This window comes from Argopecten irradians, chromosome 15, assembly GCF_041381155.1.
Source record: "Argopecten irradians isolate NY chromosome 15, Ai_NY, whole genome shotgun sequence".
NCBI lineage: Eukaryota > Metazoa > Mollusca > Bivalvia > Pectinida > Pectinidae > Argopecten > Argopecten irradians.
In genome coordinates, this window is record NC_091148.1 from 23,410,195 (window position 1) to 23,427,449 (window position 17,255).

At 34.5% G+C, this 17,255-nt stretch overlaps 2 protein-coding genes across 2 annotated transcripts in view; one reads left to right on the forward strand and one right to left on the reverse strand.

The window, feature by feature from the left end:
• Window positions 1-6,937: 6,937 nt before the first annotated feature.
• On the reverse strand, window positions 6,938-14,419 carry LOC138309744 (large ribosomal subunit protein uL30-like). The gene is made up of 6 exons (XM_069250964.1): window positions 14,288-14,419; window positions 12,632-12,734; window positions 10,256-10,422; window positions 9,841-9,978; window positions 8,358-8,467; window positions 6,938-7,215 (listed from the first exon to the last, which is right to left on the reverse strand). The coding sequence occupies exons 1-6, from the start codon at window positions 14,296-14,298 to the stop codon at window positions 7,007-7,009; spliced, it is 738 nt and encodes a 245-aa protein (XP_069107065.1). The 5' UTR covers window positions 14,299-14,419; the 3' UTR covers window positions 6,938-7,006.
• Window positions 14,420-14,507: 88 nt separating this feature from the next.
• Window positions 14,508-17,255, forward strand: part of LOC138309743 (epidermal retinol dehydrogenase 2-like) — a 31,946-nt gene continuing 29,198 nt past the window's right edge. The window contains exons 1-2 of the mRNA XM_069250963.1: window positions 14,508-14,928; window positions 16,715-16,880. Coding sequence (XP_069107064.1) covers window positions 14,582-14,928; window positions 16,715-16,880 — 513 coding nt within the window. The 5' untranslated portion in view covers window positions 14,508-14,581. The remainder of the gene's footprint in view (window positions 14,929-16,714; window positions 16,881-17,255) is intronic.

Here is a 17,255-nt window from a genome sequence, read left to right on the forward strand (position 1 = left end):
CTTCTATATAAATATTCCGACATTCTACGACTAGCCACCCACATTATGAGCGTTCGAAAGCCATGTAAGGTACGCACAGTACTGACCTTATCATGATCCTTAATTTAACTTCCATTCGCCTCCAAAACCCTACACGTCCTCAAATGGGCCTTCTTTTTAAGAGGGCGTTCAACAACAAAAAAATCAACAAAATAAAAAGATTTGGAAAACAAGTCAAATCATTATTTTGGTAATGTCAAAAATATTAGATACTACATTATGTATTTCCATTTTATCCACTTATTTGACCTTCGAATCCAAAAACTAATCATATTAGTATATACATATAATTAGTATATGCTATCAATAGGAAGACCAGTTTGATTATTTTTGTTTATAAGTAATCTATTGAAACTGATCAGGTTTGACAAATTTAGCTATGGACATCATTCAAAGTTTGTAAATTGAATTTGAAGATTACTGTATTTTTGCTTTTTGTCATGAATTTTGTTAATAAGTCTTTCTTTGGGTAACATCATCAGCAACATGATAAGGTTTTAAAAACTCAATAAAACTGGGTATGTCCAAATATGATAATTTGATAAGTGATATCAATAAAACTTATGCCATCTTTGAAAATAACTAACATTTCTAAGAAATTTCGTAACAAATGAGTAACCGATAAATAATCGAAAATCGATCGGTTGACACCAGCCGATTTTATCCGATCATCGATGATGAAATCTTAACCTATTCCCAACACTAATGGACATCATTCAAAGGCACGGATGAATACAAACAGGTATGAAGTTTTTTATAAGCAACACATGATTTATACACTGGTATAGTTAGAGATAAAACACATCTGAAGCAGTCACTGATATCGCTGTAAAATGTAGACCACAACTTGGGTTCTTGGGTTGACCAAGTACTTTTGAGTGATTACAGACGAAATTGTTTTCTCATAAATACGGGTACACTCGTGTCGTCTGAGGCTGTATTACATGGCTACCTTCGTCCGATAATCCAGTCTATATCATTAAGTATTTTCGCCAAACCAAATAAATATTTTTTGTGAAATTCGATAAGCGGAAGAAAAGATGAAAAAACATATTAAAATATCTCAATTTAATTTCTTTATGTGTTTGAGATTGAACAAATGTGTCTTGAATCCAAAATTGAAGGAAATCCTTGATTTATTACGGTGTCCGTCAGACAAAATAATATGCAAATGAAGCTGCGATGGATTGTGTTGTCGAAGTTTGGCGCATGCGCATTGTCACGCACTAAAAGTAAACAAAATGGCTGAACGAAAGTGTGTGAGATGAAAAAATATATCTGAATCGGCAACAAAGTGGAGGAAATTATAATGGATTCGGTAGCACCCTAGGATATCTATAGGGAATTGAATTCAGAGATGACATGTAGCAATAAAAGAAACAGAAGCCACATCTCAAGCGGAACTTGCCGGGATCTGTTGGGACTCGTGTAACGGCATTGCACGTGGTGAGTTAAATTTCAACACATATGCCAGCGCACAAACAACCGCAGACTAACTACATGTATATTTGGTGTACAAAGTTAGCGAGCGTATGAAAGTAACATGAAGTGTTTTAGATTAAATGATATGTATAAACAGTCCCTCGCACTTCGATTTGTTGTTGTTGTTTTTTTAACGAAACATGCCGTGGCAAGACTGTCACTTAATTTTGACATTTTGTTGCACGCTTCCGTTTGTGTTGCTGCGGCCTCGTTTTGGAAAAAATACGTCATGTTCTATGTAAAGCTTGGCTTAGCTCTATTTTTAGAGCGGTATTTTCCTGGTCAAGCTAGGCAACTGACCACCCATATCGTTCGCTGTATGCATTGAAAATGATCTGAAGATTATATCTATGTATAGGATAAATTTCAATTTCGTAGTCTTTATATTTCAATGGGCGAAACCTACCTTTAAGTTTTTTGCCTAATATATAGACTATATATTTTGGAGAAAAAAAACAACTATTAGTATAAGTAGATTTAGCGGACTAAATTAATGGCTACCTATATCAATACAATCTCATGACGTCACTGCGTCAACAAAATGACTAAATTTCAAATAACGATTAAAAAAAGGAATTTGTGTTAGGACATCACGTAATTTTCATATGTGAGAGAGTTGCAGTCGTAATTTTCTTCGATATTTTATCACAATAACAGGATATCATAATTGTAAAATTGTATCAAAAATGTTGAGGTATGAGAGGAAATGTTCTTTCATTTCTGGATATGAATGATTATAAGACTCTTTCATACGTGGATGTGAAGGATATGGATATTCTACCCGAGGGTCACAAAATGTAGTAAAACCCGAAGCTTGCCACTTATGAAAGAGTATTTTTCTTTCAAACCTCGACGTTTTATTGCAATTTTACAACTACACTGTATAATATCCTGCCATTTTGAAATATATTCGAAGAAATCCAAGGCTGAAAGTCAATTTTTCATACATGAAAAATTATGTGATATTTTTAACAAAAATTCTATTGTGTTTGCATCTTTTATAGTAAAACCAGTCAAGTTTGTAAAAAAATATTAACATTTTATCGAGGAAATAGAAATTTTGTTGACGCCGTGACGTCACGAGGCTTTATTGCATGGGTAGCCATGCAATACAGCCTCAGGCGACATGAGTGTATTACCCTAGACCAGCCAGTATTACACCCGTAGGTATGAAAGAAAAGGATTTTCTACCCTTAGAATCACAAAATGTTGTAAAACCTATGACAAACATAGGGTTTTGCTACATTTTGTGATAGAATATCTCGAACCTTCATATCCTCATATGGAATCTTCAAGTCTCATGAAACGCATTTTTATTCTCAAAATAATGAACACTTTTGGCGGCGGAAACTTACTTTAAATGGTTAATTCTAGCATTTTGTTTTATGGTTTTTACATGAACTTAAATAAACAGTGTCCTAGAATTAATCTAAACACAATTATTACCTGATATTATAGTACATCATTACAAACCAAATGTCTTGCCGCAGGGGCATACTTTGGGTTAATAGGCAAAAAATGCGGAACTATTTCAGGAGAAAAATGCAGTTAGATCAGATAACATATCTTTAATGTTCAATTTCACCTGTAAATTGTTAATAGGATTCAATGGTCATCTCATACTGATAATTCTGACAACATTTGACTTATTTCCTCTTACAAATGACCAAATAATACTCAAAAATGTGTTTTCCTATATAAACTATAGTAATCTTTACCCCCTCCCCTGGGGGAACATGAGACCCAAGGGTAATATAATTCACAATTTATGAAGGACCTTAAGACCTATCAATCTATGAAGAGTATTTGATTCTAACATTTTTGAAATTTCAGAAGAAGATTTTATGAAGTTTTAGCCTATTTAATCCCTTTTGGGCCCCACCCCTCAGGACCCTGGGGGGCTGGAACCATATAATTATTAATTTTGGTTGACTTTTGGCTATGGAAAGTATCTTCAAACTTTCAACAAATTTGATTCAGTAGTTTTGGAGAAGAAGTCGAAAAAGTAAATTGTTTATTGCCATACGACGGACGACGATGGACGACGCACGACGGACGACGACGAGTAATCTAAAAATTCCAAAATTGAAGGTCCGCAACAGCAATAAAGGCACAACTAGGTTACTTGTCTGATATATACAGAAAGTTTCATTAAGCTGTGTTGAACGGTTTTGGAGTTATAGCTATTGCGAACCTTCCATTTTGGGAATTTTTTCTGTTACCATGGAAACTTATTAAAAAATACTAAATTATTGTTTCTTTTTGTTTACGGGCTATAACTCCACAATTTTTCTGAAATGTTCAATACATTTACTTCAGGTATTGAGCCAACTGTTAAGAAAATATTTTTGGTGCACTCAAACTAGAAGTGGATGAATCGCCATCGTTAATAATTGACATGGCTGATAATAACACCTACTTATACTTTTCTGAAAATAATACGGTTTTATGACATAAAACATTATTTTGATACCTTTTTGTATCAAAAAGGGAACTTTAATTTGGCCACAGCACAGGCCCCTTGGACCTTTTGATTTTTTTAAACGTATTTCAAGGGTTTGCATCAATGTTGCTACATGTCACATTTAGTTTTAATAAAATTAGTTCGTGGGCAAATTTTCATTGTTTGTGAAAGAAGTCCTTTCCTGAAATACCATATGATTGTTTAAATCAGACGAGTACTAGACAGGATGTGATTATTAATTCCAAATACCTGTTTCGTTTTATAACATCTATCCATTTCAACTTCAACATTTCTCAAACATTCCTTAAATTTAAGGAATCACTTAAATGAAAAGTTGAAAATTCTCCATATGATTTAGCATTACAGATTTATGGAAGGCTCCTTAACTTGATATTTTTTCCTGGACTTTTTTATGCTTTACTATGGGGAAATTTAAGTTAAGAAATTCCTTAAAGTTTAGGAATGTTCGTGAAACTGGGCTCTGGTCTAGAAAGTTTGCATAGAGCACTCTGTAAGAAAAGTATTTGATTCTATCACTTCTGGAATTCGAGAAGATGTTGGAATTTTTAGCCTATTTGACTCTTTGACTTTTGGCCCTATCCCTTCAGGCCCATGGGGGGGGATCCTATAATTCACAAATAGTCATTGAAGGTTTCTGCAAAATTTCAACGAATTTGGGTCATTGGTTTTGGAGAAGTTGGTTCATTGGTTTTGGAGAAGAAGTCAAAATGTAAATTGTTTATCGCCATACGATGGACGAAAGGCAACTAGAATAGGTCACTTAAGACTTCGTCATGGGTGACCTAAAAACCATGATTTTTATCAATTTCGCGAAATATCAATTTTGCTCAATCCGCGAATTTAAAAACCCCGTGAACATTAGCAATTATACAGTAATCCAATTTAACGTTAGTTTTCTTTGGTCTGACATAAATCAAATTATTAGAAAATTTGCCGGATTACCAGGTAATAGGCTCAAATCTTCATAACAATTGTTGTTTTTTTCTTCATTTTTTAAATAATATAATTCAAGACAGAACTGGAAGCTGTTTTATTTGAAACACTATTTTCCATGAAACTGCATACAGACGCAAAACATCAGACACTCTTGATGTCGACCTAAACGGACCACAGGGATCTGAGAATTAGTTACAGATTATATAATCATGGACCCACCAGAGTGCCCCAAGACCAATTTTAACCGTTTTAAAGGTCTAAATAAAAAAACCCGATAAAATCATACTCTACATGGTACTATATATGAGTATAGTACCAGGTAGAGTATGGTTTTTTTCCGTTTCTTTATCTAGACCTCTAAAACGTTTAAAAATGGTCTTAGGGCACTCTGGTGGGTCCATGATAATATAATCTGTAACTAATTCTCAGATCCCTGTGAAACGGACAGGCACATAGCCTATAACTTTCAGAATCCTGTGTTTTGACTCGGCACATAACCTATACGGCAAAAAATATGTCTGTTTAGGGTTACATTGGCAAAATAAGTGTCGGTAGGTCAAGGATTTTTGTTTATTATTTATTTATTAAGTTTTGTTCACTCTAAAATAATGGCCAGAACCGGAGTCATAGATCGAAATCTACACTTTTAATTTTTTTTCGTAAAAAAGTGGGTAAAAAATTAGGAAAGGGGGTAAAAAATTAGGGTTGGTCAGGTGACCCGAAACAGACATTATTTTTTTTGCCTAACTTTCAGAATCCTGTATTTGAACTTGGTACATCACATATCGTCTACAAACGATTAAGTTCACGCTATATTAATGATAATGTAGGAAATGGGTCCAGGCAAGGTTGTTTTTATAAGCCAGTTGCATTGACCTACTCTTGGCTTTAAACAGTCTCAGCTAGGTGAAACATGGTCTATAATTATACACGTTTATAATATATCTGAAGCTATATATCTCCCCAAAAGTCTGAACGTTTACTATTTTTAAAATATTTTTATAGACTCTTCCAACACCCATGGCGAATTTAATACAAAATTCAATGACTGTATGAACTTTCCTCGAATTGAAACAAAATCAGTTCTTGAGTTACCTCCCCTTACATTTACCAAGTAATTAAACAATTTTTTTTCAAATGGTTTGCTTTTTAAAAATTAACATCTCCCATATCTTCAGAATTGCAATTAATTTGAAAAGATCAAACAGAAATGGTGTAAAATTGGTAATGTACTAACATGAGACAGTGTAGCAGCAGATTTTGTGTAAAAACCAAATTAACTTTCATAAGAAATCCTTCAATCAAATTCCAACTTGGACTATAAATGGCTTTAATTTTTAAAACATTTAAAACTGATTAACTTGTTGCACTTAAAAGATTGTATAATTTGTAGTCCGGTGTAATCTCCAATTTTCTATACATAAATACAGGGATGTGTATAGTTGAAATTCATCTAACAGTATTTTTTAGATCAATCATTTCCAGTCTTCTCCCTTAAGGATTTTCCCCAGCTGGTTCTAAGGACTGGCTGACCCTAAAAGTTACTGGTCCTAGACTCTTTACAATCCTTGTAGTTTTTATAACAAAGTAATAGTTTTACTAACAAAAATATCAACTTATCTGTTTTAGTATTGTGCGCTCTCAACAAAGTTAAAACCAGAATATTACGCAAATTTGCTTTGTACAGTTTGATCTTCAACCTTCTACAATTTTATTGCCATTTTCCCCTCTTCTGGAAAAAAGTAAAAGTTATATAAATGCCCACCCATATCACACAGATTTAATAATGTTTTAAAAATGTGATGCTTTTAAAACTGGTATTGAATCTCATATTCCATAAACTTTTGAGTAACTCACAACATAATAATGGTTTCCCAATAAGCAACCCCCTTTCTTATAATCTTTAATTGCCCTTGGCGCTTCTTATGGTGAAAACGGTAACAAGCTTCATCTGTATACATTTTTGGAACAGAACAAAACACTCAAGAGCTCTGATTTCCCATCATCAGTGACTTTATTAAGTTAAAGTTTCCGCCACCAAGACGAGACGAGTCCGTACACTTCCTAGATCATCCTCCTGAGGAGGGGGTTAATTTGTGTGTCACGACAGCCGAAGTCACCACCGTCATTGTAGTGGTTGTACTTCCTCTTCCAGCCACCGTTGGGCGTGTTCATCTTGAAGTGCCACAGGAAGTTGGTGGCGGGCTTGAAGTTGGGTCCGACTGTGTAGATCTCGTGGATCAAGTCCTCCATACAGATGATACCGTATTTACCTTAAAAAGTCAAAAATATCAACTCTAATTTGACACCGACTGCAAAACAAGTTATACAATTTATACAGATAAACTTTTGGTGACCCGGATGCAAGCTCAATTTAGTTAACATTGATTGTAAAACAAGCTACAGTAAAACCTATCTTAGCAACAATGTCCATATAAATACAACCTACTAACATAGCACCCAGGTGGCCAATTTTTACACAATTTACTTTGTGTATAAAGAACATTTTTTTGTCCTTCACATGGTCTCTAGTCAGGTTTTAACAGTATTAACCGATCATAAATCACTAATAATTTTGTTAAATGTAAATAACAATTTGCTTTATATTACCTTTTAGTGTTGAGAAATAAGTTTGTGTTTGAACTTTATTCTTTCTAGCAAAAATGAAAGAAACATTAGCCAATGTATCTTCAGTACTCAGCTTCTTCATTTACAGCTTTGGGATCGATAAGGCCAAAAAAATTAATGTCTGTTTAGGTTTAGGGTTACCCGACCGACTCTAATTCCCACCCACCCCCACTTTTCTCTGAAAAAATTCAAAGCCGGAATTTCGATTTCATACTCCGGTTCTGGACACATTATTTTAGAGTGAAAGACACTAAAATTTTTTTTAAAAAAATCCTCGCGACCTACCGACCCTATCTTTATGCTGAAGTAACCCATATCCAGGGGTTCCGATCACTTACGATCTCTACACCCCTGGACCATCTCAAAGCAAAACTGGAGGCAACAGAACAGAACAGGTAATTTAGTCATTTGATGTACATCAAAAGAGCTGTATAATGGTACACTGTGGTTGACTGTGTGGCTTTGATGTAAGGTGTCGCTCTCTCTCTGTAGTCTTCAAAGGAAATCTTTGCTAGCCTGTGATTGGTGAAATGTTTTCCGCTGAGCTGCCTTCAATTTCACTATGAGATAGTCCAGGGGTGTAGAGATCGTAAGTGATTGGAACCCCTGGAATATCGTATCTAGGATGATGTAACCCTAAACCGACATTTTAATTTTAGGCCAAATGACAATCTTCATTACGTGAAGATCATTTCATGGAAGTTATTTAGGAAGAGGAAACAAACAACTTTTTAATGGTGGTCTCACTCCCTTCCATCTCCAGCCCCAGTAGCCCAATTCCACTTACCTAACTTTTCCTCAATGATAGAGTTGTCTGTGAGTGGTACTCTCCTTCCATCAACCTTGGCGTAACCACGTTTGTAAACCAGCTCCTTCACACTCTTCAGGTTGGGGTATCTAAACAAAACCACATATCTACTGTTACCTCGCTCTTATTTAAAACTACAAGGGGTAAAAACCCCTCTGCTAAAAGTTTGAATGGAAAATTTTCAAGCTTGTGCATATTCTTTTTTCTGTCTACCTGTAGCAAAATAATGTTATGATTCAGTGACACAATCATGAATAACAATTATTATATGACTTTGTTGGATAAATGAATTTTGAAAACATCCTGTGCCCACTTAAACATCAATCAGAATCTTTTGTTCGCGTTAGTTCAGAAAGATAATGCATCCTAAATTGATGTAATTTCATATGAAACATAGAATAAGTCATCAATTAATCTTATTTAAAGGAAGTTTTGTGAAGATAAATATTCTTGTTCATCTATCATTAAAATATTTGTCATCAGTTTGGTAAGAAGACATTTGGTAAAAATCATTTTGATGAACAAAAACTTTTATCTTGACGACCCTTACTTCAATGCTATAGATGTATATATGGTGAATAAAATTTGATACATACTAAATCATTGGGTACGATTTTTGTAATAATAAAGTAACTTTGATGACACAATCTTACAAATTTGTTGCACATAAAAGTATTTTATTCTCCACTTAATTATTGACTTTCTACTATCAATTTGTTTTTGACCTAATTGGATTGAAATTGAAGAGGGAATCAAAGCTCTTCATCTTATTTAAAACATTTTCAGTAGGCTGTTTCTTTTTTTGCTTGTATTTCACGTTTGTTCATGGACCACTTAAAATCGATTGTTGGAAAACCAATAAATCAAATCAAATTTAGTGTAGAGATAATTTTTGAAAATAATCAATACTTTAGTTCATCTATCATAACGAAATTAAGGCATCAGTTTTACTCAGAAAACATGTGCAAAGTTTCTAATCATTCAGATGAACAAAATATTGATTTAGTTTCAATGTTAGTAACTTTCACAAGTAAATTCTACCTAAACAACTTTTGGTCTTAATTATTTTGCCATAAACAAATTACATTCAGGCATATTTCTTATGTTTTCTGGAGCTGATATTGAATCCCACAAAATTATTTTAACTTTTAGCAAGGCTCATCCCCCCAAAACATACCCGAAAAATGTCCTTCCAATTTTAATCTTATCATATAAATTTAAATTCTTGAATAGAAGAGAAACTTTGAAACCTTCAATTACTGTCAATTAGCTCATCGATAAAATTTCTTCAAAAATCTGTTTGCCAATATTAATTAATCCAAACTCATTTCACAATCATTGAATTGCCAATATCAATCAATTCTGACTTATTTTACAATCATTGAAATTCCAGTATTTGCAAAATCTGTGGTAGTGGTATTGCTAGACATCAAACATGGAGGCTGAGTTTTGGAATACGCACCCCCATGTAATGAAAGGCTCGGCGATTCTGAGCATGTTGATAGTGGCCTTGTTCAGACGAATGAATACACCGTTGTTGATCTGTCTCAGACGGAACAGCTGCATAACCTTCCTGGGTCTTGGATGGACACCGTTGATACTGTGAAATGATATCAATAAGCAGTGTTTACACCTACTACATTCAGAAGATAATTATTCTAAGGAAATGGACTTTATTCCTTTTCAATTATGATTCAGTTTTACAGTAACTTAATTAGGCCAAAAAAACAAATGTCTGTTTAGGGTTACATTGGGTAACCCTAAACAGGAGTTTAGGCATCAACGAGGTTTTATCATTTCATAGATCTCTTCTGAGATACTAAAAACAAAGTTGATATATACAAATGCTTTAGATTATTTAAAAGAATAAGTCCTACCCTCTGATTCTCATAACAAATGCGAGTTTGGGTTCGTCAGGTACATAGAAGTTGTTGTGTTTCCTTGCTTCTCTATGGAGACGGATGGTATCTTTCTCCATAGCCCTGTATTCTTTGATGTATTTTTCGGCCCTCTTGAAGATGGATTGTTTCTTTACAGCAGCTTTCTATAAACCAAAACAAAGTAATTAGACAATTTAATTTTAATATCTTGCCTAGGCAACTTCGCTAACCAAGGGTATTCAGTCTGATACTCTACCTGCAACCCTTGGCACATGTTGTGTCAAAATTTAAGTTTTCCCTTTCCAAATTCTAATTAGATGCGGCTAGGTTCAGGAGACCAATGAAAACGCAATTTTTATATGTCAACAAAACTGAATCAAAGTGATAGTAGTGACCTACATTTGTATATTGTCAACAACAGCTAATAGCAGAGTCATATTTACTATTTAGTCAATTATCAAATGTTTTACACCAGCTAAATGAAATACGTGGATATGTTGCTCTTCAAATATAATGAGATAGTAAATATGTGCATGATTTTCGTTTCTCAACATTACACAAATTATGCAAAGGTAAACTGCGATCTCCTGACCAGATTGGTGGACACTGAAGTCTAAAACACAAAAACCGGTGTCCAAGCTGACAAACTATTTTTTTTTTGGCTCTGGTATTGTGAATCTGTTGCAAACAACATATGCATTTCAAGTAGTGCTAGAACGAGTAACCGGATCACGGTTCGGTTGGTAACTCTCTTGCGGTTAGCTTTTGCACTATCCGATCACCGCCATCAGTGTCGGTGAAATCCCTTCTCAAGATTATGTGCCCATGCTTCCTTTTGATTGATACACGAGTACATATGACATGTACACTTACAGTATAAATATTTACTGGTTTCTTATCTTATCGATATATATATACATATTTTATATATGCAGCAATGATGAGCATGTTTGTCTGTTTGTATTACATAACAATAATGTATGTTTTCAACTTTTCATACATCTAGATTGATCGTAATCTAGGTCATCACACAAGCGCTTGTTGTACACACGGTAATATGCACTTTGTTAAGCGTGTGAATGAGCAAGATCTGTACTTGAAGTAACTATGATAATAAAACAACATTGTACTACTGAGTTGATATGTCAATTTCGAAAATTAAAACACTGTATCACAACTTGTATCTTGTCATGTGTCATCTTTATATTTTCCCACGGCAGAGTAAAATATGTTCAAGGTTAAAAATATAGTTAATTTACTCGAGTTCTGCATCACAGCCATGGCAGCCGAACCTACAAAATTGGATGTTTGGAAATATTTCTCAGTTTGTGACGAAAAGACAAAAACGGAATGCACAATATGCAACCAGATTATTTTGTACAGGTATTTATTTTACTTTGTTATTCTGTATTTTCCTTAGTAACAATGTTTGATACATTTGAATTTTTGAATTAGTTTTAACATTACATTTGTTCTTGTTTATATTTGTGAATGTGAACTGTTTCTCAAAGTTTTTTGTTTTCTTCTAGATTTTGATTAAATCTTGAAGTGTACATAGTGTAGTTATTGTCTTTGTTGCAGTAAGATCTCCTGGAAGTATCGTAATGCACAAATAGGATGCACAGTAGTTCTACGTTGACAACATTATACCAGTCTTCGCCTGAATATTTGTCAAGTTTGTTGATGTTTTTCTGTAAGTTCCTACAGTATCTTGTAATGGAATTGCAACTTTTATCAAATTTAATTGATTACTAGCTATGTATCTTGTTCCAGTGTGGTGTATAAGATGCACTGCGCCATACGACGGTAGGCTTATCAAGTTATCAATGGGTACTGCAGAATTTACGATTTGACGTGCTGTAGTCGGATATCTGGTTACGGTTCAGTAAATCAAAGACGGTGATCTGGTTGGCGTTTTTGCTAACCGTTCCAGCTCTAATTTCAAAGGGCGCTGCTATTAATCAATCCATACAACAATGATACGAGCTTTCTCATTGGTTTCTTATTATATAAATGGAAGGGGTGCAATTGCTGTGATCCAGCAGGTGTTACTGTATGGAAACTTCAGTTTTGACGCGACATCTGCAAAGGGTTCAGTATTGTAGACTACTGTACCCTTGGCTAGCGAAGTTGTAGCCTAAGATACATGCGAAGATTACACATCTAATGCTATAAGTGTTAATGAATGAAGATTTGCACATGATAATGACTTATATTATACTTGTAACAAACAAAACAATATTATACAAGTAATTTGGATATCAGTTGTTTTCATAACGTCTGCGCTTTTCAACTCTGCCTCTTCAGAGTACAGTACTTAATACAAATAATGCTACAGAAAAGCTTTAGGAATTTGTCAAAACAGTTTCATACTTTTTTGCTGAGGATGGCAGCCTTGGCCCTCTTGGCACGAACTTCTTCGTTCCTCTTCCTCTTTTTCAAGAGGGTTTCTGGAACCTGCGGAACCTTCTTTTTTCTGAAATAACAATTGTAGGTGAAAATTAAGTATTAATGTTTACTAAAGTACGTTGCTCTCTTACATACACGTACAAATCAAATAGATTTAGCAAACATCCACATACTCTAGAGTACAGGAGGATTAGATTAGACATGGTGGAGGTGTTCAAAATCATCAACAATATAGATATTGTAGACCATCAAAGAATGTTTTCCTTCGCACGATATGGATCTACCAGAGGACACTCAAAAAAACTATACAAGAGACAAGTTAGACTTAATACCAGCAAAAATGTGTTCAGTAACAGAGTCATTACACAATGGAACTCACTACCAGAATCAGTTGTATCGGCGCCAACGACCAATAGTTTCAAAAGCCGCCTAAACAATCATTGGAAAGACCATCCCAATAAATTCATCACACCATCATTTTAATATGTACAGGATCAAAATGTGGTTAATATGGACCAAGAGAGACATTTAACGGTTCAATATCCCCTAAACAATCATTGGAAAGACTCAATATCTGTCTAATAAATTATTGGAAGGACCATCCCAATTAATTCTAACCATCATTACATTATGTACAGGATCATATGTGCTAAATATTGACCAAGAGACAATTAACAGTTCAATATCCCCTTATCGAAATTATGTAAATATTTTTTTCGTTTACTTTTTTCTCATATAAGTAACGAAAGGACAAGTTCGATCAAGTGCATCTAAGGTACCAATATATTTTAGCTACAAGTGAGGCATAGTGTCTATATATTTTATCAAAAAAAAAAAAAAAAAAAAAAAATATGAGAAGAACTATCAATATTAGGTTTAACAAATTTAGGATGCTAATGTATATATACGTCACACCGGAAGAAGTATCTATAAGTAGAGAAGTTATCCACTAAGGGACAACCATATCTACTACGAGCCATGACATTCAAGAGGCATCTTTACAAGCCAAGACAGGCTTCCTTTTGATGCAGTTTTCAGCCAAAGTATACAATTTAAAAATGTTTTGTCTTCGAAATTGAAGACACTTCGTCTCAAATATATCAATTAAAAAATTCAAAATAGCCGAGCTCGATGCACTTATTACTGGTGTTTTTGTCTTATTAGTCCGATATCGTTGATGTAAATAACTACTGTTGTATGTCAAATCAAAGTAACGACTTCAAAGTTCCGAGTTAAAAGTTTCAATAGACATGTACACATTCACTGAATTGATTTGAGTGTGGGAAAAGGTGTATTTATTAAGAGCTACGCTTGAGACAGCATACTACACGTAAGAAAGTTACTTCCAATTACAGATAGTCCACAAAAATTGGAAGCGATTTTACCACAAGTTGCTTACAAATAGTTTTGTAAACTAATTCGTTAAACGACATCGCCATGTTTACAAGACGTATCATTTTATGTCGATTTAACAACATTCGTGTCACTAAATATATAAATTAATGGCTGCTTATGTAGCTTTAATGTTTGAGTATTGTGGGGGATACTCAAATGAAATATATTACATCGATTAACACTGATGATAGCGGATTTAAAATACATAATGTATATAACACATACGTTTCCGCCATGATGGCCTATTGAAAAGGCCGCTTAACACATTATATTTATGTACTTCCGGTGAAAGAAAACCAATACTTTAGGATTAAATCTAACATCTAAAATTCAGTTTCAAAAAATTAAAAATGTGGTTAGTTATGCGTTGTTTAGTTAAAAGGTGAGAATCGCGAATATTTTGCTTTATTTTTAATGTTGTAAGCGAGCCGGTGATTTTAGGGTTAAAGGTGATAGGTCACGTTGACTTAGCAGCTTCAGCATGACAGGTGCTCTGACCTGACAGTTTCAGTCACGACGATGGAGAGAAAGGCAGCGAGAATGGATTCGACAGCAGACGACAGTTTTGAATCTGAAACCTTCATGAGTATTTTAAAAGACTTAATGACATGTATGAAACACGTTGTAGTGGCGTTGTGTGTTAGTATATGGAGGTTTTTCATTTCGCCGCCAAGGAAATGTGTAAAAAATGAAATAGTGCTAATAACTGGTAGCGGTTCAGGAATAGGCAGACAATTAGCAGAGGAATTCGCAAAACTAGGAGCTGTTCTAGTGCTTTGGGATATTGAAGAAAAGACAAATTTAGAGACAGCAGAATTAGTTCGTCAAGCTGGTGCAAAGTGTTACTGTTTCACCTGCGATGTTGGGTGAGTACAATAATCTGTGTTTATCACGACTTGTTGCTTCAGTATACATTTTGTACAGGGTCGATTGGGAGAGGTTCTAATGTCAACTAAAGGCTAAAGGCAAAATGTCAGTATAACATTGCCACAATGTAGAACAAACTGACCTGTAGCCAGGGTCACCATCCCATAGTCTGGTACACTAGTATTGTTATATTCCTAATTAGTTTATTAATGCATTATACACTGTATGTGTTATTAATCTAATATTAATTAAATTCAATATAAAATGAAACAAAAGCAATTAATGCAATGACTGTTTGAAATTATTTAAAAAGCATTTTATATATGAATATATGTAAAGATACTGTGAGTTGTGAGAGGAGAAAATGATTCGAACCCCGGACTCTCCAAACACAAGCCGGGTGCTTTACCGACTGAGCTATCTGGTCACCGCAATGATCAACCCAGTCCAATCCCGCTACACTTCTCTCTCCTTTCTTGAAGTCTCCGCTCTCGAAGACATACGAGACCCATTTAGTTGGTCGGCCAATTCTGTAACAGGAGAGGAGAAAATGTAGCGGCCACACAGGGATTTGAACCCGGGACTCTCCAAACACTAACCGGGTGCTCTACTGACTGAGTTACCTGGTTCTCGAATTTACACACAAGCACAACATTATATAATTTGCATAATGTAGTCACGATATGTAAAGTCGAGAAGCGTTCCGAGAGAAAAATAAACATGGCGGTGACGGTTAAAGTAAGTGAGCTACACGATGTCTAAATGGAGTTTCTATAAAGTACGGGTCATGACACCTCCAAAGGAGATTGTGGTACTGTTTACCACCAAAAGCGTAGATTTTGTGATTTTGGCTTGGTTTTTGAGGTACTCATTAGAGCCGAGACGACATTTCGACCGGACAGGGAAATGTCTACCTAGCATATATTTTTAGCAAATTTCCCAATTCATCAAGCGATAACTTCGCCAATACTTGGTCAATTTTGTTCATCAAGCACTCAATGGAAAGATAAATTATTTATTTTTAAGATAAGATATCCGTCAATGTTGTATAGAACCCATTTATTAAAATAATCACGGTTTTAAAAAAATAGGTCTGTTTTTCTCGACTGCCGAGTTCATACCCTTGTTACTATAATAATATATATATATGTATACTATTGGTTAAATTTTTTTCGTGCCAGGTCCCTGTGGGATTAGTAGTCCTTTTTCATCTTGTGCACGCTTTTGCAATGTTCAGCCATTTTAGCAAACTATGTAAAATATTTGGAAGATTTTTTTCACGGAACACCTCTAAACTTTTCCATACCTTATCAATGTCACTGTTTTTGAGACGCTTGAAAGTATACAGTATTTCAAAGTGTCGACAAGACGTTGCATTATTTCTATGGAAAGTTGGCTTTTGTTTCACGATTCATTTAAGCTATTATTTGGCAAACAATTTATGATAGATATACTGATTGGAATATAAAGTAACTGTATATGTATTTAGAATGACGAACGATGCACCCGCTCGCCAAAAAAATGCAAGTACAATATTTTTCCACTCGCCATTTCAAAAACCAACTCGCATTTCGCAAGTGTGCGAGTGTTAATTTCGAACCCTGGCTTAATAAGACCAAATTATTGCAAACATGTACATGCAGTTTTGATAGTTTTGTTATATGATCTGATGCCTGGGCAATTAAAATGAGGCCTCAAAATGGGGAGGGACGCGTATAGGGACATGGACGCTTATTGGGTCGAAAATGCTATATAATAAATAATTTCTATCTCTATTTTTTACAGAAAACGAGAAGATGTTTACAAAACAGCTAAACAGGTCAAACAACAAGTTGGGGATGTGTCGATTTTAATAAATAATGCTGGAGTTGTCAGTGGAAAAAAACTAATTGATATTCCTGATCATCAGATCGAAAAAACTATCAACGTTAATTTGATGGCTCATTTTTGGGTAAGTAAGCTTGTTTAAATTTCCTAACGATGTAAAAGTTTGAGATATGCAGGTGTTACAGTGAACCTGCAGTAATCGAAACACGTATAGCTGATATTCTTGAAAATTTGCAATCCAAACAGTTTTGATTATTGATGTACAGATTGTAGATGGAATCTGGCAGTCCAGAAAGTTTGCAATCTAAATGGTTTGGACTGGGAAGGTGCATGTCCAGATTATACACAGTAAATATATTTATGTATTTACTGTTATATATTGGAAATATTTCAAAGGTGGGTTTTGAAAAAAATTATAAGTGATCCAAAGACTGTAAGTAATTGTTCCATGGATTTGATCAGTTCGTTAATGATTGGGAATTTTAGGTAGTGCTTGGGA